Source organism: Colletotrichum tamarilloi (genome assembly GCF_030869305.1).
Source record: "Colletotrichum tamarilloi strain Tom-12 chromosome Unknown Scaffold_23.1, whole genome shotgun sequence".
Classification (NCBI taxonomy): domain Eukaryota; kingdom Fungi; phylum Ascomycota; class Sordariomycetes; order Glomerellales; family Glomerellaceae; genus Colletotrichum; species Colletotrichum tamarilloi.
In genome coordinates, this window is record NW_026849406.1 from 405,949 (window position 1) to 427,874 (window position 21,926).

Genomic DNA, 21,926 nt, shown 5'->3' on the forward strand with positions numbered 1-21,926 from the left:
GGTTATGCTGCTCCACGTGTAAAAGTAAAGGGTGATTCAGAGACGTCGAATGGGCATCGAAACCATTGCGGAGAGCAACGCAACCTGCAACTTCGTTTCGTAGCGGATCATAATGGCCCCGTGGGCGAAACACTCTCAGCGCTTACACATGGACTCAGGCTCGTCCCACGTGCTTTGGCGTCGCTACACGCGCTGGAAAGCGGTATGTCGTCGTTGTCGCGAATTAGGGCCACATGCCCGACGTCGTCATCTACTGGTGGAGGAGGGAGTACGCCAGCAAGATGAGTCTATGAACCCCCCTCCCGAACGTCGAACTTGTGTCGCGTGACATGGTCCGATCTCAAACTCGCATGAATGACCATATGATAAATCTGGAACACTACACTGTTCGAAATAGCCTTCTCGGCAATCTTGACTGCTCGTCTCGTGGCGTGTCCCATCGCGTTGCCATTGATGACCTGTACCATCATCAACACGAAGTCCGAATAGAAAAAGACACTTGTGTATAGCGACGGCATTTTAACAGACCAAGCACCATTCAAAATATATTAAATAACGAGGTACTTGAATGTCACCGAAATCGCTGCGGTAACGAGGGGTCGGGGCTACGAGGTATGAGGTGAGTTTTGCGCGGAAAAAATTGACCTGGGAGTACGAAGAGAGTGGTGATGGCGTGGGAGGGCTTAAGAATCGAGAAGCGAGAAGGGAGGTGAAGGCGAGGGCGTAGAAGGTAGAGTTAGACAGTGGCGTAGACGGTGTATTACATTGAGCAGGCTGGGAAGGAGGGTCTACAAGTTGAGTAGGAGGCGACTGAGGCGTTGTTAGTTACCATTGCGACTCATTTGGTTTATGTCGGAGAGTATGAGGGCATGTAATGGTTACGAACCGATGAAACTTGGGTGTTTATCGTTGAACCGAGTGTTTATTAGCAGTTGAATATGTGATGGAAGCGAGATGCAGAGAAGTAGAAGAAAGACGAATGAACGAAGAGCTCAGAAGGAGGGGACTTTGAGTACTTGACCATGTTGAACTTTTCATTTCGATATGCGACACTGACGATATACATCTCCAGGTGTCGAACTGGGACTCCGACACGACCGCGAGTCCGGACCATCCTAAGGGCTATCAACGGTCCCTTTCTCATCATTCAGCAAGCCGGCAGACCTGCCAATGGGGCCTCCTTTATTGGTATTGCGTAGAATGCCAATAAAGGCTAATTGAACCTTCGCCACCCCTCAAATCAAGTGGTTCGAACCAGCTACCGTTTGACAGGGACGCTAACTCCAGGAGACATCATACAGGTTTGCAACTCCACAATGACAAGGCTCAGACTGGAGCTGTTTGTGCTAGTTTCAGGAGTGTTCACGAAGAAGCCACAACAACATGCATCTCAGTTGGCAAATACAACTATCTCTATGGCGATACAAATTTCTATTGAAACTTGGATTCTTGCGCTCTCAGGTTGCCTATTACACTTCTCGTACTAAGCCTACGTGATTTGTTACGCAAAGTAAAAGTGACCAATGCGGCTCTCAAGCATTCTCAGGCATCGGGATCCCCTGAGTCAACAAGCGATTTTTATCTGCCAATGAGTTGCTCAGCCCCAGTCGAACAGTGACATGGCTGCTGTCATTTTATAGCGTTGCCCGATAGGAGGCTAGGGCAGTCGTGATTGTGAATGCCTAATCCCATCGTTCGTAACTATCGTAGGTAAGGTAGGTACCCATTATCCAATCATGGATTACAGAACTAAATTAAGGAATTTCAATCAACAAGCGCCACCTGAAGAGCCTCAGCTGCTCAAGGGTTAGTTCCTTGAGCTTACGCAGGTGGTGAACATTCCTAGACTCGTACGGGTACGAGTACCCACTTTGGCGTTGGGAGAATCCACTCATCTGCCGGTTCGGGGCGGGGCCTCGGACCCCAAAAGATTTCCGGACCCGGGAGATCTCCCTGCCCCACCGTCCAGAGTCTGCCTTACGAGACCCGATCGTAAGAGAACGTCGTGCGAAAACCCTAGATTTCCCCTTTTATTATTTACGAATCTTTTGACCACGACATACGTCTTGTCCCCAGATCCCCCTCTTTTTTTTTGTAAAGTTTGTGTAAAATCGTCCGATTCGCTCATCTCCCATCCCAGACCGCCTCGCCGTCCCGTCCCGTCCGCACTTGACATCCTACAACTCGACGCCAAGACTCTGCTGTGTGCCGACAAAGTATGGAGGACCCAACTATGGCGACTGTCGGCAGCCAACAACAAGGTAGCCACGAGGTGGCTGCGCGGGCCCTGGGTGACAGGCCCCTGAAGCGCGACCCTGCATGTGTAGAGTGCCGGCAGCGGAAACTAAAATGCGACCGAAAGTACCCCTGCTCAGAATGCATCACAGTATGTGTTGTCTTTAGTAAAATTCTCCTCTTCCCTCGCAGCTCTTGTTGCTACTACTTGTATCTCATTCGTGCCATCTTCCATCCTCCTCCACCACTTCCCTCTTTATATTAACATGAACTCCCACGCAGCATGGCCGCCATTGCCTTGCTCCACCACCATCGGGTCCACGCAAGCCTAGAAGGAAGAACCATCATGAGCTACGCGACAAACTTGCGAGCATCGAATCGCTTTTGGAGGAATGTATGGGATCGAAGCCAATCTATCTCGCCAATGGAACGCCAGTCGCCCTGACCCGTCAAGAATCTCCAACGGACGACCAGAATCACGATTACCATAGACCTAAAGTCCAGTCGCCAGGATGGCTTGTACAGACCAAAAACGGGATCGAATTCCGTGACAGCAAGACGGCGTCAGCAACCCGTGAGGATGTAAGTAAATGTCTTCCTTCCTATAGCTCGACGGCATTTGGTTCTTGAAACTATTCTTCACTTTGATTAGCTCTCCATGCATACCCATGCCATACCAAGCTTGAATCATACTCACACAGTGTCAATGCAGGAACAGACCATTCGTGCCCTTTTCGAAGTGGAAAGCGAGCAGTCGACATGGCTACCTGCTCTCGCCTTCCTCAATCAGCACCATGACTCAATAGGCATATCTCCCGCCTCGGGGCTCTCCTACAACTGCGTCCCATCTTCACCCAACATCATCATCTTGTGGAGAGTGTTCTTAGACAGAGTCAACCCTGTCACCAAGATACTTCATATTCCGACGTTCCAAGCCAACATTGCAGATGCGGTATCCAACTTCCACGCCATTCCGCCCGTCACACAGGGGCTCTTGTTCTCCCTTTTTCTCGCAGCATCTGGTTCTCTCTCTCAAAAGGAGCACTGGGACATGCTACACTGGTCCAAGAAGGATGCCTCGACGGTTTTGTCTAGAGGCTTTAAGACTGCCATGGCACGATACAACTATCTGAAACGGTTCAACGAAGATACGATAAGGAGCCTGATATTTTATTCAGTGAGTACCTTATCTGAACAGCATCATCCTTTGGATTGTCTCTACTAATGGCACGTGGCTGACTGTAACGCAGTTGCACCAACGAACTTTGAGAGATCCAGTAGATCCATGGATCCTCAACGGTATCGTCGTGAACATAGCTCACCGTCTCGGTCTCCATATCGATGGGACGCGTCTCGGCTTCTCACCCTTTCAAATAGAAATGAGACGACGTCTGTGGTGGCAAACCGTTCTTATAGAGGCCAAAACGAGTGCCGCCTCATGCATTAGCGCCAAGGTGCTACCATCCAGCCGGGACACGCTCATCCCGCTCAATATCAACGACGAAGACCTACATCCTTCTATGAAGGAAGCACCCAGTGTCCGAGAAGGTCCATCAGAGATGTCTTACTGTGTACATACATACGAAACAGAAGCACTCGCCATGGCTATGCAGATCCCGTCCGTCGATGAGGTGCTCTGGCGCCAGGCCTCCTCAAACCCGGCTCCGGCTTCGGCGCACGCTGCCATACCCTCGCCGCACCCTTTTGACTCACCCTTCGTCACCGCCATACAAGATGCCTTACAAAAGTTCGACCGGACGCTGGGGCCCCTCGAGCGTCGTCTCCTCTCCGACTCCGCCGCGAACCCGCTCCACGCAATGGCACTCTACGCCCGCACCTCACTCGCCGCCATTGTCCAGATTATCATCACGCCACTCGAGGCCGCGCCGGAATGGGGCACGGAGATACGCGGCCCGGAAGACAAGTTCTTCAACGTGGGCCTGGTGGCGCTGGAGATCCTGCTCGAGCAGCGGCGGCTCGCGGGCCGCCAGTTTGCGTGGCTCGTTGACCTCGACTTTAAGATTCAGACGTTTTATTATCTGGGCGCGCAGCTTCAGAACCGGGTGTCCGGATCCTTGGCGGAGAGGACGTGGGCTGTCATTGAAAAGATGTATGCTTGTCGCGAGGACTTGTGGGAGCTCAAGGATGAGGAGAATATGACGCTGGCGAATCTTTTGATTGTGGCGTGGAGTCGGCGCGCGGAGCATTTTCTGGGGAATCGAGTTCTGCTGCTTGAGCCTCCTTTTGTGACGCGCCTGCGAGATGAGGTTATGATGATCAAGGCCGAGGCGTTGAGCTTATTCTGATGATGTTGTCAGATACCACAGGCTGGGTGTCCGGGGCTAATTGCGTTTTCGCAACTTGTCTCGCCCATTTTCGATGTGAGGCTCTGGTTGGGGGAATTCAATTGAGGTCTTGTGTGTTCATGAAAATAGTGTTAGATGGATCATGGCCGAACTCTGCAACCACTGATGATCTTAAAAGGGTTTGCGCCTCATCTAAGATTCTGTGACATCTAGTTGCTCCACCGTACCGCTGTGCCGGATATGTGAACAAAGACTGGAGACATCATGGCTTGGGTGAGGAGTACGTATTCGTAGAGCTTGACTTTGCGCTAGTCTCTTAGACAATGGCAATTAGCTTCCTGGGGTGTGCCACGGCGTCCTGATTGTGAGCCTTTTGGCTCTTCGAGGCGGCTCGGCGTCTGGTATTATGGTATACATTTTGTGAATTGTCCGAGATGGTCGGCCCAATCCGTAGAATGCCATGGGCTCCGGCCGTGGGCAAAGATGCCACCGCTGCACGCGAGTTTAATTCCATAAGGCTACCACCAAAGAAGCCGTGGCGACCTATAGGGTCGAAATCTCGTTGAATACGGACTGCAAGTTTCAATTAGTCCCTTAGTTTTCAAAAGTTCAGATGATGTTCCGTCTGACTAGAGTTTTAGAGTTCACTACTACGGAACGCTAGCCCGTTGGGTTAATACAAATAAGCGCTGATCCAGACATTCGGGAGCACTTACAGGGTTCATGTTTTGACTTAAACGTTGCTCAGCTTTTTCGGCACATGCTTGGTGCTTACCTATTTGCATCGAATTCAAACGGGCGTATGTGAATATGTGAGGGTGATGCTGACAACTTCATCGGCGTTTTGTGATGTTTTCTTCCGACATTTTGTGCCAAATTGTATCCTGGAGAAGCCTTTCTAGGTTCTTCGAGCCAATATCAGGCCGTATAAGAAGTTTTGCAGTTGCCGTTCCAAATGTGGTATTGGTGATTATTGCACACGTTTTTGGGGGCTTATCACTTCGTCAGCCATAAGTTCTTACACCTCAATCACAGCAAGTTCCAAGAAGTCCAGAGACCAAAAGATGCCTTCTCCATACAAGACGGCTCTCATCACCGGCGCCACGTCCGGGACCAGCTATGCTTTAGCAGAGCGTCTGGTCGCGAACGGTGGCTTTTTTATTGCAGCAGGTCGCCGCGCAGATCGCCTGGAGAAAATCCTCTCCAAGCATGGAAGCTCAAAAGTTGCCACCGAAGTCTACGATGTCTCTAATATCGACGGCATGGAATCATGGATCGAAGAGTTAGTACGTTTGCATACTTTGATCCGCTCTAACTCCTAGGCCTATTCCTCCCCCGCCTCATTCAGAAAGTCGTCCTCAAATACACCACCTAAACGTTGTACGTCGACTGATTATTGACAACTACCCAGAGTGACTACCAAGTATCCCAAGCTAGACTGCCTCTTCCTCAACGCAGGCGACCAAAACACCTTTGACTTCACGCCCGCCCTCCTAGAAACAGCCAAAAACGAGCTAAACCTGAACTATTTCTCCCCGCTCGTCGCAACGTCGCACATCCTCCCCCATTTCGAGTTTCTCTCCACGCCGACCGCCGTCAAACTCGTGACCTCGAGCCTGGCCATCGTGCCCATGTCCCGCTGCGCAGACTACTGCGCCAGCAAAGCCGCACTTCGATCGCTAACCTGGAGTTTGCGCGCTCAGCTCGCCGATCGCGGGCCTCACACCGAGAGCATCCGCGTCATTGAGATCGTTCCGCCTGCTGTCAAGACTGAGCTGCATACGCGGCAGGCGGACCTGGTCGCAGCGGGACGGGCTGGTGTGGGTATGCCGCTGGAGCAGTTCATTGACGAGACATAGGAAGAGTTGGAGAAGGGTGAGGTGGATGATAACATTATTGGGCAGGCAAAGCATTACGCCTGTGGGGAGAAGGAGAGGAAGAAGGCTTTCAATGGATTGCTTGTGATGTTGAGGGGGGATTGAGTCGGGAGCTTTGAGTGACTGTGAGTTATCATCTGAGACAATGCTCATCTATATCTTCTATCGACAAGTCTCGAATTATCCTAATAACACTTTGAAACTAGAAACACTTCATGTAAGCTCACTTGATTTGAAGACAGCTACAGAAATAGCCTCTTATAGCAAACCCATCAAATTGGCATTCTATTAGTCACAAGGAAGGAGAAATCTTTTTCAAGACAATAGTAGTCTGTTATGTTCCTTTAGAGCTACATGTGCCCTGAATCTAGATCCTAAGTCTGAATCAGAGCAAGATAAGTCTGAGCTATACACCATTCATTAATCCTAGCCGTCTCTCCATTCGCACCATTTTGCCACCAGATCATCTTTCTGTCTCCAAAGCTCTGACAAGTTACAGTTCCGTATGATTCCCGACTAATTCTCTCAAGTCTAGACGGAGTACCAGTCACTATCATCGGCGACCTCGTCACAGGCTACGCTTAGATAGCAGGGGGAGGAGCCTGCTGGTTGGTGGCAGGAGGAGGAGGAGGGGGTCTCTGGTTGGGGTCGACAGCCCGAGCGCCGTTGGGCTTGGGAGGAGGAGGGGTGTTGTCGTTAGCCGGGGGAGGAGGAGGAGCCTGAGCCTGCTGGTTCGGGTTCACGGCCCTAGCGGCGTTGTTAGGCTTGGGAGGAGGAGCCTGCTGGTTCTCCGCGGGAGGAGGAGGGGGCGCCTGCGCATTGGGGTTGACGGCTCTGGCGTTGTTCGGCTTAGGAGGAGGAGGGGTGTTGTTGTCCTTGGGTGGAGGAGGAGCGGCCTGAGGGTTGACCGCTCTGCGGTTGTTGGGCTTGGGAGGAGGCTGCTCGTTGTTGGCCGGGGGAGGGGGAGGCTGTTGGTTGGGGTTGATTGCTCTCGCTCCGTTGGGCTTGGGGGGAGGAGGAGTGTTGTCGTTGGCGGGAGGAGGAGGAGCCTGGGCCTGTTGGTTGGGGTTCACCGCCCGGCGGTTGTTAGGCTTAGGAGGAGGGGGAGTGTTGTCATTGGCGGGAGGAGGAGGAGGCTGCTGGTTCGGGTTGATGGCTCTGGCACCGTTGGGCTTAGGAGGGGGAGGTGTGTTGTCCTTGGGAGGAGGGGGAGGAGCAGCCTGAGGGTTCACGGCTCTGCGGTTGTTGGGCTTGGGAGGAGGAGGCTGGTTGTTGTTCGCCGGAGGAGGGGGAGGCTGCTGGTTGGGGGCCACGGCTCTGGCGAAGTTACCGTTGCCGGCGTTGTTGCCGTTGTTGGCGGTGTTTGCGTTGTTTCCAGCCGCATTGCCGTTGGCACCCGCAGCTCCGTTGTTCACATTGTTCGCATTGCCGTTGTTGGCATTATTGGCGTTGCCGGCGTTGTTGCCGGCGTTGTTGCCAGCAGCTCCGGCGTTGTTGGCGTTGTTCCCAGCGTTCGCACCATTTCCGTTGTTTGTGTTGTTGGGGTTGGCATTATTAGGGTTGTTGTTGGTGTTGGTAGGACGGGGAGGAGGGGGCTGCTGGTTGTTGTTGCCGGCGTTGTTGTTATTGTTGTTGTTGCCAGCATTGCCGGTGTTGCCAGCATTGCCGGTGTTGCCAGCATTGCCAGTGTTGCCTCCGGTGTTGCCTCCGGCTCCGGCTCCATTGCCGGCACCTCCCCCGTTACCACCTCCAATGGCACCAGCACCGCCCTGAGGAGCGGGAGCTAGAAAAAAGAGAGTTAGTCACTGACTCCATACGATGTCCATGAGAGTACTTACCAGTCAAGGCATTACCCGTGAGAAGGGCAATAGCGAGAACGGTGAGAGTGGTGTAACGCATTTTGACTAGGTATTGGAGACTTGGTCAAGAAAGTCGAGTAATGACAGTATAGAGGTGAGAGAGAGAGAGAGAGTTGGGTATCGTCGAAAGAATCGAAGAAGTGAAGAATCAAGTGAAAATAGTGAATATGACTAAAGTTAGATGTGCACAGCACGGGAGAAGGTTGAAGAGTTAGAAAGGATGTTGAGGTAAAGTTAAGAAACTGTTGATGAGAATGATGAGAAAAAAGAACCTGATTTCCTCGAGATCGAGTGAGTCTTTATAGCCAAATGAATCCTCAAGACTTGTCGCCATTGGCAAGCAACATGAAGACTTTCAGCTCCACTGATCCCATCATCCAGCTCGTCTCATGTTGCCATTCAGCTGACGTTTCCCCCCAGGGCCGTGTTTGCCGATGTCTAGAACGCAGCGTCGAAGCATAGCCCGGCATGTCGAATACTTGACGGGCTGTGGACATCGCGACATCACCAACCCAGCATCTTGCAACATCGGGAGTTTAGATGGCATGTCGTCGTCCGCCGAACCTCAAACGAGCATTGACGTTGCCTGCAAAGGCGTGTGAAGGCCTGCGATGGGAGGATGAACCCAGCCTCCAATCGAACGATTACGAAGCTTGAATTAGGTAAAAAGTCATCAGAAAAGAGACTAGTCCGACGTCTAACGCGAATAAACGATTCGGCAGAGCCCCAGAGGCCCCCGGGAATGTGGCTCTGAGCCTCAATTCTCTATTGAGGCTTGGCTCCCTCTTGCCGTTGCGGTCCTGCCGGGAAGCCTTGTGGGGAGAGGGAGCGGGAGCTTGTTTTCGGGACCCCATCCGGTTCGGAGAAAAAGAGTAACAATAGTGGGAAAAGTCTTGAAAGGGGTTCAAACAAGGAGTCGCATCACGGAAAGCTGGGGGTTTCTGAGCTCTGACGTTGCCATGTAGATTCGCAATCCTCTTTGGGCCTTTGCGGTCCCCGCATTTTCGTGTTTCGACTGATGCTGTGACATGCCTACCGGGGGGGGGGGGCAGGGGGGGAAGCCGCACCGATTGATTGCGCGGCCCGATCTACAACGTGATGTGGGAGACGACCCCGGCGTCGATGGCTAAATGCGGAAACTTTTGGGATTTCTAGAAGCTCCTTTTTTCTTCAGATCTCTCCAAGAGCTGGTGAGGCTGAAAAGACTTGTAACGTGAGCGCATTGAACGAGACTCGGTTCTTCAAACATTCTGGATCTTTTTCGTCATCTTACTTGGAAAATCATAGGTGGCTGGGCTGCACACACCGCCTCACCAGTGGAAGGGTCCGAGTGCAAGAGGTATGAGAGCAACATATGATGTCCAGCGACAATATCACCGTCAATTATGATCATCGCGACTTACAAGAGCCTCCCGAGGCTACGTATGCCCATGAAAGCCGCTAGGTTCGGGCATGCCGAGCCGACGATGGTTGCCTCAGAAGGCGCAGATGTGTAAGGGCAACGATGGAGGAACACGTGATGGTCAAGTTTGTAAGAATACGGCATTTCACTGCTCAGATGTAGCGCAAGACGTGCCATATTACTAACAAATCCATGCGACGTGGCTCCGTGTGGCAGCCAGCTTCTCACAGACAGCTTTCAAGTTGTGAAGGCGAAGGATGTTCAAGTTCCATACGCATTTATATCGCTGTGATGGTTGATTGAGATGTTTGCGATGGTAGAGACAAGAGTAAGAATAAAGAACCTCTAGAATTGGTTATATCCCGAGAAACAACATCAAGATTGAAAGCCGTCGGCGAGCTAGTGAATAAGCTTGTCAAGCTTTAACGAGTGGGCATCCGAGCCTACTTGCCATGTTGGAAAACCTAACAATCAATAGAGCGGGGCCAGCCGCGTCACTTAAATTGCGGCTCGTCAAATCATTCTACGCATACGTCAACTACCTTGCCAAGCCTCAAGTTGTAATTTCCAATCCGTATCGGAACAATACATAAGGAAACAGGAATAGAGAGCCGGCATTTCCCGTCTTTGATGTCCTGGATTTTACAACGCAATTTGGCACGTAAGGCAACCTCCGATAGAAATATCAGGTTTCAATGGAGACTTTTCAATGAAAAAAGGTTGTGATATGAACCATGGGGTAAGTAACTCTCTCCGGCTTCAGTTGGCCCAAATGATTAACACACACGGGATTGTGCCTTTGAGGAAGTTTGTACGATATGATACACATAATACTACTGAGAGGTTCTAGCGCTTCATTCTAATCTCGCGCTCGACAGAACATGGTGCTCTCAATCAGAGTGTACTCGATTCTGTACGGGATTACGGGCAAATCATCTACTAACAAGGCGACGCCAGCTGGGAACGTCGGTCTGAAAGATTATCAAGGAAAACGACGAGTATCGAAACTGTTGGTCAGTTGGTTGAGAGCAACCTGAACCCCTAAGAAGCCAAGAGGAATAATTCGAGAGATGCGTTTCGTGAAGTCAAGAAGCTTACTTCATTGTGACATCAATTTTGGCAGAATTTCGTAAATGATGTATAGGCTCTAAGTAGGTTTGCCGATTACGATTTACTTTCTTTAAAAATTTACTCAAATTATCTTAACTAATAACTTTCAAGTCCCTGAGAAAGTGATATTTCCTTAGTCAAGAAGATAAATGGATGCAACGTAAAATGACTAATCTTTATACATGAAAAACTACTAAATTTAATTGTGATTAATTTAATATTGAAAAGCCTTTCTTATTTTAAAGCCCTCAAACGTACTTCTCAAGAGGTCTTACCACTTATTACTATAATCCTCCTTTCTAATAATTATAGGTTTTTTTACTTATCCTATCTTGAATTCATTTCCACTAAGTTTGCTCATATTTCTCAAGCACGAGCTGGGAGTCGCCTTCGATATTAAACAAGTAAGGAACAATCACCTCAAGCACGAAGAGGCGGCTGAAGTAAACCCATTTCGAGGGAGTTTGGGAAATACCCATGAGTAGGCAGCCTTGAGTGGTTTGGGTAACATAGATGAAATACACACCACGAGATGAAAATGGCTACAGTCGTCGGCATCATCGGCATCATCGGCAACACATCACAAATCCGCCCAGAGCGTACGGGTAAGATAATGAGGGAGAATACTCGCGACTTTTTCCATTTAAAGTCAAGGAGACTATAGCCTTCATTCTTCATCTCGACATCCAATTCGTTAATCGAAGAAACTTACTACTCGTTGGTCAGCAGACGGCGTTCCCGATGATCACAACTGCAACACGCCCAAACACAGAGTTACCCAGGCATCTAACGTCATGTCATCAATAAACCTCTTCGGTATATCTGCTTCAGTCATCCTCCTCCTCGACATCCGGCTGTTTAATAGCATACCCCTCCACAAACCCCTCCGGATCACATATCCTCTCAAGACTAATTCCATTCGCAGCAACCCACTCCCACACAAACGCCTTATTAACCTTCACCCTTGGTACATCAGGTCGCGGCCCAGCATCCGCGTCCTCCATCTCAACATCCTCATCCTCATCCTCTTCTTCCACCGCCTCCTCGTCAGCATCGCCCTCCCCAGCTATTTTCTTCACCTTCTTCTTCTTAGCCGGCGGCTTCCCAGGCCCCAGTCCAGCCTCCACAACAACACCCATCTCCCGTAACGTCGCAAGACAATCATCCAACGCGATCCACGTCGCCCGGCTGCAGTCCTCGAGGTCAACCAACAACGCCGGATCCGCGTCACCTGCTACTCGACCGTTACTCGGACACCCCAACACCCACCTCGCGATCTCCCCACCCCAAAACCGCTTATACCCCTTCCTCCCTAGTTCCGAAATAGGTTTCTCCGGCCCGCCCAGCACGCCCTCGCGCCGCGAGATCTCGTACGACACGCCCATGAGCAGTGCGCCGAGCCCCTTTTTCTGCCAGGGCGGGAAGACGAGGATGCAGGCTAGGTTGTTGTTGTCCCATGACATTTTCTCTTTTGAGAAGAAGCCGACAATGTGTGGACGTGGTGGTGGGGACGGGGGCGGTTGTGGCGGCTGCGCTGATGCTGTCGCTGTTGCCGTCGAGTCTTGGTGGGAGGAAGGGTGTGGTTTGGGGGCCGGGGGTGTGTAGACTAGGAGGAAGTAGTTGAAGCCGCGGACGTCGAAGAAGACGGACTTGTTGTCGAGGAAGAGTTTTGCGAACAGGGAAAGATTCTGGCAGAAGAGCTGGCGTGAATTGTGTTAGTCAAAATGTGTCTCACTCGCAGAAGTCTTCTCTCACTATGAGAAAAACAGAAAAGGGACCAAGGTCGGGTACTCACCACATCCTGCTCGCCATCAACTTCCCATACACTCCACTCCCCCTCATCAGTAACATGCTCCTCGGTATATTTCGGCGCAACATTCGTCTTCTTCCCCGTCGTCCGCGCAATCTCCTTGCGCACCAGCCTCCGACCCCGTGGGTGCCGGTAGACCTTCCGTCCCGGCACTACCCCGTTGCGCTCGCACATGCGGACGTGGCCCCACCACGCCACGAGCTCCTTGGAGTACTTGAAGCACATAGGACACACGTATAACCTGTCGAGCATGGGCGCGTCGCCGCCCTTTCGGTGCTGGTTCTTGGCGCCGCCGTTGCTGTTGCTGCTGTTGTTTGCGCTGGCAGCGTCGTGTGCAAGGGGGTTTTTGCTCCCGCCGCCGCCCGTTTTTGCACCCGCGGCCTCGCCGAGGACTTCTTTGCCGTAGTAGGATGGGTACCACGCCCGGAAACAGATGTTGCCGAGCATCACCTTGTCGATGTTTCGATCGGTCCGTGGGGCGGACTTATCTGCTGTCCTCTGGGGAGGGACAGGTGGTGGAGGCGGGGCCGCCGCCGCTGGCGGCTTGGAGGGTGTTGATGTCGATGTCGGGTGTACGGGCACAGGGACGGCGGTAACGGTAGCAGGAATGGTGTGGTGATAGGAAGGTCGCGTCGTCGTCGTTGTCGTTGTTGTAGTTGTCGTCGAGGAGATTGGCCGGAAGTGCTGCGTTATGGGCGGCTGGCTTGTGGGAGGGCTCGGACGGACGAGGCTGCCTCCGGTGCGATTGCGGTGAGCTTGTGTCTGGGGTGCTTGGTACGTGATCTTTGGCGCGACGAGCGTCACGGGCCTGACGTTTTCTTTTGCGTCTTTGAATGCCATTTTGGGCGACGATGAGTCGTTTGCGTTTGCGCTCTCACGTCGTTGACGGGTTACGCGGAGTTCCTGTGGTGTGGGTGTTGCGGGTTGACCAACCGCTCGTGGTATAGATAGCTGCTGCTGCTGCTGCTGCTGCTGTGGTAGATGTGATGCTGATGACGATATTGGCGGTATCGGTATCGGTATGGGCGTCTCGGAGATCTTGGATGCGGGGTACGGCTTAGAATTGGAAGGACGACGTCCACTGATACACTTGTCTTCAGCGGCACCGGCGGCGGCAGTGGAGGGGTGCAAGGGTTGCGGGTGCGATGCGGTGGCGGAGGTCGGGATCGGAGGGGGCAGAATCGGAGTTTGACGCGTTGCGCGACGCGTCGTCGTCGGATCGGCGGTTGTTGCGCCGGCGGCGGCGGCGGCGACAGCAGCGGCAGCCGGGATGGGAGGTTCGGGCTCGTCGTGGGGTCGCTTGCGCTTCGCCGGCGCCATGCTCAGGGGAGAGCGAGGCGAGGATCGTGTGGTGGACGATGATGTTACGCAGCGACTCACGAGGTACGCGGTGAGAGTTCCGGAGCGCGCGAATGGAATCAATTAAACTTTGGGGCCTCGTGGGCGGGAGTGACCTTGCAGGGGTTGAGGATCGAGAGACTTGCGTAAGAGAGAGAGAGATTCAGATCGGTCGGTGGATTGAATGGGTCCTACGACTGTCGAACTGAGACAATTTCGTGCGAATCTTCAGTGTGGGAGCATGGGAAAAGCTGTCTCACATGGTCAAGAGCGATGGGTTGAGTCACGAGCTTGGAGGCGCGCTGCGATGGGAATGTGCTGGGCGCAATTCGTGTTTCAATTGGCGATCTGTTGTTGGTTCAGGTCGATTGCGACCGAGTGCGACCGAGACTTCTGCGTCCTTTCCGTTTGGAAGCAATGACGTTGGAGCTTACATAATATGGGCTGGTCCGTCAACATTATCTTGTCGTTATCGTTATCGGGAGATAGGTAGTTACCCCAAGCCATCGGAGGGGAAGCCACACAGCCCTCGCTACATGCATGCGCAACAAAATTTCCGCTAGAAAAAACAAAACAAAATCCCCCGAAAAAAGTAAAAACACATAATATCAACCCACGCAAAAGAAAACGAAATATCATCAAAATACGAGGTCCATCCAGGATTCGAACCTGGGCCTACGGAAGGTTCTGAGAATCAGAATCCGACGTCCTAACCAACTAGACTAATAGACCTGACACGGTTTATTGACTGTTGGTGGAGTAGTGGCTTCCGGCGCTGATGATCCCAAGCCTCGAGTGGAGTCCTGACGCCGATGGCAAGCCTCTCGTCGCCTCCGTCACGAGGCCCTCAATCCATTGATGGCTATCTTCCGGCCCAGTCTGACTGAGAGCCTCAACCCTCAGAGAGACCTCGCTGGAGGTTCTAGTTGGAGAGACCTCAGTGTTTGCGTGTCGCGCAGAACGGACCTTTGGCGTTCATGACTCGGTCCAGCGTGTCGTCGTTGCTGTCCCAGTCTTTGACGAGGAGTTGCTGTTTTCGCCGAGCAAAGCCAGCGTCACGGTTACGATACACGGAGTCAATTTTGCGCACGTCGTTCTTGTCACTGGTCATCCACCGCAGCTCCTCATCGAGGAACCTCGTATAAGTCATGTCAGTACCGAATCTGGCCTTGACGTTAGCTTCGAGGTGGGCATCAACCGCCTTCTCAAGGGCCTTGTCGTCCTTCGTTGGCGCCGATATCGAATGGAGCTCTGGCATTGTCGAGTCCGCCGACGGGTTGAATGTAGGCTCTTTGCGATGCGCTTCGGGAAGAATGGAGTTAACGCTGTAGTACAGCAAGGAGCTGTTCAAGACAGCGGCGTCGATCCTTCGCAACTCTGGCGGTGTGATCGGGCAATGGCCGAGGTTCAGGTACTCGAGAGTCTGATTTGTCGACAACAGCTCGCAGAGAACTGGAGCAGAGGCATTTTGGATGTAATTCCATGCCTGGCCGAGGTCGAGGGTCGCATATGCCTGGCCTACATCCAACATGCGCATACCGGGATGCAACGTGACAGCCCGGAAGATGTCAATGGCGCCTTCAGTAGTCAGACCGGCAGATTGGAGTGACAGCCGCTGGAGTTTGGTGGCCTGGCGGATTCCGGAAGCGAGCACCTGCGCGCCTTCATCGCCCAGTGGGTTGCATGACAGGTAGAGCGAGGCGATTCCGCAGGCAGGGGAGGATAAGAAAGCGGCGATGGCAGAAGCGGCCTTGGTCGATATGCCGTTTCCGTTGAGGTATATATTTCGCAGGGGTAGTTTCTTACGGCCGGGAACCGCAGAGGAAAAAGTTGTCAGACGTTGGAAGAGCTCTGCGATGCCCGCATCACCCAGCTCAGTCTGGTCGAGGTCCAGAGTGCGGAGGTTTTTGGTCTCGGTGATGAGCCGGAATACATCTGCAGCGGCTACGGGACCTAGCGGGTTTCGTTTCAGCCAGATGTTCGTCACTGCGTCTGAGTCTACCAAGGCATCGACAAGGACCCTGAAGCTGGTGGCGTCGATGCAATTGCCTGCCAAGTACCAAGTATCCATGCGTTCGGGGAACTCGCGGACGAAGCGCGCGATCTCCTGAGCCCCAACCGGGCCAATGATGTTGTTACCCAACAGGAAGTGTCGTACGAAGGGGTTCGGCCGTAAGCTGTCCATCAGGCTGCCAATGTGGTCTGGACCAACGACCATTTTACACAGATCCATGCGACCGTCTTGGTAGACGACACCTTTGCGAAACTCTGCTCCTTTGACACCATAGAAGGGTTCGCCTTTGCCGCCATCGAGATGTGTGCTTAAGCTGCCGGAAGCCTCGTCAAGCTCGTGAGTGCCGCCACGCTCAAGGTGGTTGAAGAACGGCGCCAGGTCGGCGGCGTCGGCAACGGAAACGGGCATCGGGATGGCTTTAGTGCCAGCGAGGGACACGGGGAATTTGGACGGGTCCCACGGGCCCTGGGCAAGGATGCGGGACGCCCACACAGGCGCATGCACGCCCGGGGCAGCCCCGCCGGTCAAGCCGCGGAAGCTGTGGCCGTTCCGTTTGGTGGCGGCAAAGATGTCGTGTTTCCGCTGCAGGGCAACCCATGCACGCAACTTGACCCTCGTCGCGTCGTACCGAATGACGGGTGACACAGCATTATCGTGGGTGGCGGGATACAACAGCGTTGCAACGGCTTCGGCGAGGCGAGATCGCGCAGATTTCCGGCGCGGGAGACTGAATAGCTCGTCTGGCAGGCGAATTCTGTCCACGGGCAGTGAAAGAATCTCATCGGCCGTGTACGCTTTGGCGTGATCAAAGTCTGGCATTTTAGCATCGAGAAGATTGAAAGCCTCTCGGCAAAGAGCGGCGAGGCGAATTGCTTCTGCCAAGTCATCTGGAGCAGCATTGCTGCCATCAACCGTGTTGTTGGTAGGCACGGTTGGGGTTAAGGCATAGGGCTGGCGGTGGCCATGATCACCCGATATTGAATTGGCCAATGTAAGCTGGAGTGTTGCGGCGGAAGCCATTTTCGTGTCAGGGATTGGAGGTGCGGACATATGTTGGTAGTGTTTGATGGTCAAAGTATTGATGTTACTGTGTGTGCGTTGATAGTATAATCCGGACGAGGTAAGAAACTCGGCATGAAGCAGACATGACACTTATATGTTGATCATCATGATTCCCAGGTGAACGAAGTGACTGGACCATTTGTCGACTCTTCGTGGTGAGTGCCTCGAGGCGTGTAGTTGAGGGCATCTTCGATTTGCTTCTCTGCACGGCCATAGTCCGAGTCGATTTACGCTTAGTCTGGGGCCGTTGAATAGGGCTATGGCTTCGCCAAGGGTAGAGCTTCTAGGCAGCAAGTGCGAAAATGGATTGACGAATCAGAGGCACGGATGGTAGCTAGGAATGGCATCTGTCATGGTTGTATGTGCTCCGTACTGAATGTCAAATGTCGTTGCAAGGGCGTAGTTGACGAGAGTTTGACATGTAGATGTCGAATCTTATTGACACGAGGTGACCGAAAGTAGTCACTACATCAGACGACGCAGGCAAGGCAGACAACAGGCAGGAACTGGAGATGGAAGCCACTGGTTCGTTCCGTCTGTTGTGCTCCGTACACAAGGTACGTATACTGCACCTCCTGCTCTTTCCACGTTTCGCAAACGGCAGGCAGAGATGACTGCATGACATGGGTGGCTGGTGAGCTGATGACATGATATGACTTGTGGCTGGACCTGTGGCTTGCGATATTGCAAACCCCACCAGCCACACATCACGAACCACACCACCACCACCACCACTCAACCTCCACTTCTCACCACCAACTCACGACGCTTCTTGGCTGCGATGCAGCACCAACCCACCCACACCTCTTCTCTTCCCCCCTCTCCCCCTTCGCAAGCACCATACCGGCACCTCACTCACACCTCGGAGCTTTTCAGCTGCAGCGCAACATCAAACGTCTCTATCCCTTGCCCGTCACCTTGTCCCCCGGCCTTTCCAATGTTGCATCGCATGACGGCTCACATTCATTGCCCAGGCCTTGTCTCTCCGCCCGCATTGCAGCCCTGTCTCGTTGCCATTTGCTTTCTGTCTGACTCTGTCACGGAGTCACAGCTGACCGCGAAGTCTAGGAATCCACCGCAATCAATCTGTGTAACACAGCGCAGACCACGTCAATAAACGCCCATCACGTCGCCCAAGGGCCAAACATTATGTGTGTGTGTGTGCCAGCTACTAACCGCAGCACACTGTCACCAGTCACCAGTCACCACACCCCATCCGACGTTCCCAGCTCTGCTATATAACCTGCTCCCTGCGGTTATTAATTTAGCACATTTGTGATTCGTCGGCTGCACCTGTGTCGACCTTGTCTCTCAAAGTCTCACATCGCTCGCGCTTGGACGAGACACTTTGCTTTTTCCACCTTGCTTCTTCGACGGCATACACACACACATGCCCACACTATTACTCTTTCTCTCACGCCATGTCACAATGTACCTGTACAGCGGTGAGCAGACAGCGGGGCGCGCCGGTACTTTTCTCATCTTCGTCAACCGCCCGTAACCCATTCCAGCCGTTTTCGTGAATCTTCGGATGGCTTGGAGCAAGGAATCTCAAGTTTCTACCAACAGCGAACAAACTTCCGTGGGAGCAAACAATCCCGCTGACTGCAGCATGCTCTCGCCTCATCTTGCCTGTCCACCCCGTTGGCCAATCCTCTCATCTTCGCTTGGACTTGTCTCGTTTCGTTCTGCCTATGCGGCAGCGGACGAGGGCAAAGAGGAGTAAAAAATGATATATCGTGCAGTATCCCACGGCTACAGCCCGCTCTCATGCGAGCAGCCGACCACTCACAGACCCTCGGGACCACTTTGCTTTTTGCCGTCATAAATTCTCTCCCTCGGGCATCGACGCATGCGATCAATCGGCAATGCCACAATTTCGGCCGGTTGACACGAGGCTCTGAATCGGCTAGCGACATGCGGGAGTGCGTATAGGACCTCTTGATTGGAGTCCACATTGCTTTTCTGCATAAGCAGAATGACGATCTCTTCGGGAGGCATGCAGGGAGGGGCAAGCCATCGAGGCTGTGGAAGACACTTACGCACGCTAAGAAAATAAGATGGTGGTGTGTCTCCCAAGTTCCCGGTCAGGCGGGGGTGCCTTTTTTTTTGGCCTTTTTCTTTCCAACACCCTCGACAGCAGCACCAGCTGTATAGACGAGGTTAGCCCTACCAACAGCCCTCTGAAGTGTGTTGTGCGTTGGATGTGACGATGAAGAAGAAAACACTCTGCCCTTGGCATGTTGGCTGGAGAGGGATTGGCCCGCGCGGGGAGATGCAAGACAAGCTGTCTCGGTGTGTGGTCGAGCTGGCTGACCGCTCCCCCTTTGGTCCGATCGTTTGGTTGCGTCCTAATGCTGCGTTGCGGGTAGAAGTCTTTCCGTATATATGCTCCCGGCCTGCTGACGAGTGAGCGCCCTACGTTCACTCTTTTCTCGAGGTTTGAGGCTGCTGCGTTCCGAAAAGCAAGGCTTCTCTTCCACTTTCGTCTGATTTTCCCTACTCAGTTCACTATGTCATCCTTTCCAATGTTTGCTCCCATGCCACGCAGAAACGTAGATGGGCCAGTCTCCCACGCCAAGTGGCCGACAGTCGACGCCTTCCGCTCAACATCGACATCGTCACCATGGGATGTAGATGAATCCACGGCCCAGACCGTGAGCAAGCTTAACTGTGTCTTTGGTTTCCGGCCACCAAACGCCTACGCCAAGCAACCACCTCGAACATCCCCGGATGAAATATCCAGATATTCTCCTGATATTCAACATCTTCGTCTAGACCAGACCCCCGAGCTACGACAAGACACCCCTTCAGATGTGCGGACACGGACGTCTTCCTTTGGACCAGAGACGCCTCCTACCAGGTTCGACTCATATTTTGCACCAGAACCGGTCGTCCAGCCTCCAACACCGAGTCGGCCTGTCCATGCCCATCTACGCTCCCACTCGGATAGCTGCAGCGTTACAAGTCTCTGGCCAGAAAGCCAAGGCTCATATCGATATGGGGGTGAAGCAATTTCAGATCAAGGGATCGATACCAAGCAACATGGCTATCTTGGCGCAGCAGCATCTCGCTCGGGAGATAACTCTCACCCTCAACGGCAGTCTCGCGAGGCATCATCGCCTCACCAGAACTACACCGTCACCCTCACCCGCAACAACCGCGCCGTCACTCTCATCCTGCAGCAAGGCCGCCCTACAAAGCAAGGCCAAGCAACCATCACATGCTACCGCCAAACTTTCCTGGCTCTGGGAGGACCCTACGCCGAATTCTTCAAGGCATCCGAGGCCCTGGTTCTACTGCAGCACATGGTGAACGCATCATCAATGTCATTTGTGCCCTTTAGCAAACGGGAACGATCCGAGTTGATGCTCCGCATGCGAACTTCGCCAGACGCCATGATTCTCGGCGAGCCTTGCTCCAACGCACGCGCGTGGACGAGCTTCTTCTCCACGGAGCTCGGTGCTGGGAGGGCCTGGGAGGTGGGCACCGTCATCTTCCCCTGGAAGGTGCTCGAGAGGCTGATGAGCTCTCTCAATTCCGAGTTTGCGCGCAGGAGGAGAGTGCAGTCCCGCGCTGCCGCCGCGTTTAACAGACGAGAGGCGGAAGAGCACGCGGGACCAAGAGGAGGACGCGGAGGCGCGGCCTTTCAGCACAGCTACAGCCACTCATACGACTCCCGCCCCGTATCTCTGCACCTTGCCGGTGCAGAGCATGGTAATCTCGAAGCAGCAGCAGCAGCAGGGGACCGCAGCTCCGTGGCATCCGGGTCGCCACCCCCTCGGACACCGACAGAGATTCTGCCGCCCAAGCTGCAACTCCTGCCGGAACAGCGCACCTCTCAGCTTCACCAGTCTCCTCCGCCTCCGCCTCCTCTGGCGTCCGTGACAGCCGCGCAAATCCGAACGCGCAGACGCCAGCACTCGGAGCCCGCCGTCCGACGCCTAAGCCTGACGCCGCCGCGCATCTCGCTACTCAAATCCAACAACCTGCGTAGGCTGCACGCTTCCTCGACGCCCATGCGGCTCGAGTTTTACGACTCGATCCGGGCGTGGCCTGCTAGTTCGCACCGAGCGCGTGTGAGGCTGCCGCCGTGCTCCCGGTTCCTGGAGATGGTTGAGGACCAGGGGGCTGATTCTCATAACCCGATTGCGGTTTGAGGTCTCACTCTTGGGTCCGGCTTTTACTCTCCTGCATTACTACATGTGGCTTCTTCATGTGCTTTTCTCTTCATCATTCTTCTCTTTCATTCTTGTGTGTGTGGATTAAGTGGCCTGTAGAACACAGGGGGCAGAGCACCTTGAACTGCGCGCAGCATTTCATCCCTCTGCACAGCTGCTGTTGGGTTCAAGACTTTTTAGACGGGGTTACTATCATATGTGTACACGGGAAACAAAAACGGGGGAACTGAACGGGTTTATGAGAAATGGACTATGTGAAATGGAAAATGAAACGAATGATACAAAACAATTGTTAGAAATAGGGCAGGGTTCTTGAGGAAAGGCACTTTAGATAGAGAGAGACAAACAGGATCACGCGGTTTTTTGCTGGGCGAAACCGCCAACTCACGGCAGGATCCTGATGAGCGGGAAGAAAGAAGTGGTGTTACACTCATGAAGAACGAACGTCCTCGCGGATTTTGTTCCATGTACTACAAGTGGTTTGACGACTTAGGTCTAGGAAACACGGATATCTCACTATGCTAAGCATGTCTTGAACTTTTTTCGCTGGTCTCCTCCCTCTCTGTTCCCCTTTTTCTGCGAACAGCAGTGGTGAGTCACTTGGAATGTAGGAGGTTTTACGTCCGTAGCTGTGTGATGGGACACATCGCATCATAGCTCCGAGCTTAGCTGAGAGTTTACTTGGTCAGGAATGTACATCCCGCCTCTCACGTGCCAGATAGGACATGCGAC

The 21,926-nt window shown here is 53.1% G+C and overlaps 7 protein-coding genes across 7 annotated transcripts; 4 read left to right on the top strand and 3 right to left on the bottom strand.

Annotated features, from left to right (window-relative positions):
- Nucleotides 1-2,218: 2,218 nt before the first annotated feature.
- CTAM01_07521 (fungal specific transcription factor domain-containing protein) lies at nucleotides 2,219-4,541 on the top strand (the record flags this gene model as incomplete). The annotated part of the gene is made up of 4 exons (XM_060523543.1): nucleotides 2,219-2,386; nucleotides 2,518-2,817; nucleotides 2,948-3,412; nucleotides 3,486-4,541. 4 exons carry the CDS (start codon nucleotides 2,219-2,221, stop codon nucleotides 4,539-4,541), a joined length of 1,989 nt encoding a protein of 662 aa, XP_060381919.1.
- A 1,064-nt stretch (nucleotides 4,542-5,605) lies between these two features.
- CTAM01_07522 (uncharacterized protein) lies at nucleotides 5,606-6,400 on the top strand (the record flags this gene model as incomplete). Its single annotated transcript, XM_060523544.1, has 2 exons — nucleotides 5,606-5,823; nucleotides 5,953-6,400. 2 exons carry the CDS (start codon nucleotides 5,606-5,608, stop codon nucleotides 6,398-6,400), a joined length of 666 nt encoding a protein of 221 aa, XP_060381920.1.
- A 599-nt stretch (nucleotides 6,401-6,999) lies between these two features.
- On the bottom strand, nucleotides 7,000-8,317 carry CTAM01_07523 (uncharacterized protein; the record flags this gene model as incomplete). Its single annotated transcript, XM_060523545.1, has 2 exons — nucleotides 7,000-8,201; nucleotides 8,257-8,317. 2 exons carry the CDS (start codon nucleotides 8,315-8,317, stop codon nucleotides 7,000-7,002), a joined length of 1,263 nt encoding a protein of 420 aa, XP_060381921.1.
- Nucleotides 8,318-11,616: 3,299 nt separating this feature from the next.
- On the bottom strand, nucleotides 11,617-13,919 carry CTAM01_07524 (MOZ/SAS family protein; the record flags this gene model as incomplete). The annotated part of the gene is made up of 2 exons (XM_060523546.1): nucleotides 11,617-12,489; nucleotides 12,585-13,919. 2 exons carry the CDS (start codon nucleotides 13,917-13,919, stop codon nucleotides 11,617-11,619), a joined length of 2,208 nt encoding a protein of 735 aa, XP_060381922.1.
- Nucleotides 13,920-14,874: 955 nt separating this feature from the next.
- On the bottom strand, nucleotides 14,875-16,971 carry CTAM01_07525 (leucine rich repeat protein; the record flags this gene model as incomplete). The annotated part of the gene is made up of 1 exon (XM_060523547.1): nucleotides 14,875-16,971. The coding sequence occupies one exon, from the start codon at nucleotides 16,969-16,971 to the stop codon at nucleotides 14,875-14,877; it is 2,097 nt and encodes a 698-aa protein (XP_060381923.1).
- An 823-nt stretch (nucleotides 16,972-17,794) lies between these two features.
- CTAM01_07526 (uncharacterized protein) lies at nucleotides 17,795-18,130 on the top strand (the record flags this gene model as incomplete). Its single annotated transcript, XM_060523548.1, has 1 exon — nucleotides 17,795-18,130. One exon carries the CDS (start codon nucleotides 17,795-17,797, stop codon nucleotides 18,128-18,130), a length of 336 nt encoding a protein of 111 aa, XP_060381924.1.
- Nucleotides 18,131-19,526: 1,396 nt separating this feature from the next.
- On the top strand, nucleotides 19,527-21,173 carry CTAM01_07527 (uncharacterized protein; the record flags this gene model as incomplete). Its single annotated transcript, XM_060523549.1, has 1 exon — nucleotides 19,527-21,173. One exon carries the CDS (start codon nucleotides 19,527-19,529, stop codon nucleotides 21,171-21,173), a length of 1,647 nt encoding a protein of 548 aa, XP_060381925.1.
- Nucleotides 21,174-21,926: the final 753 nt, after the last annotated feature.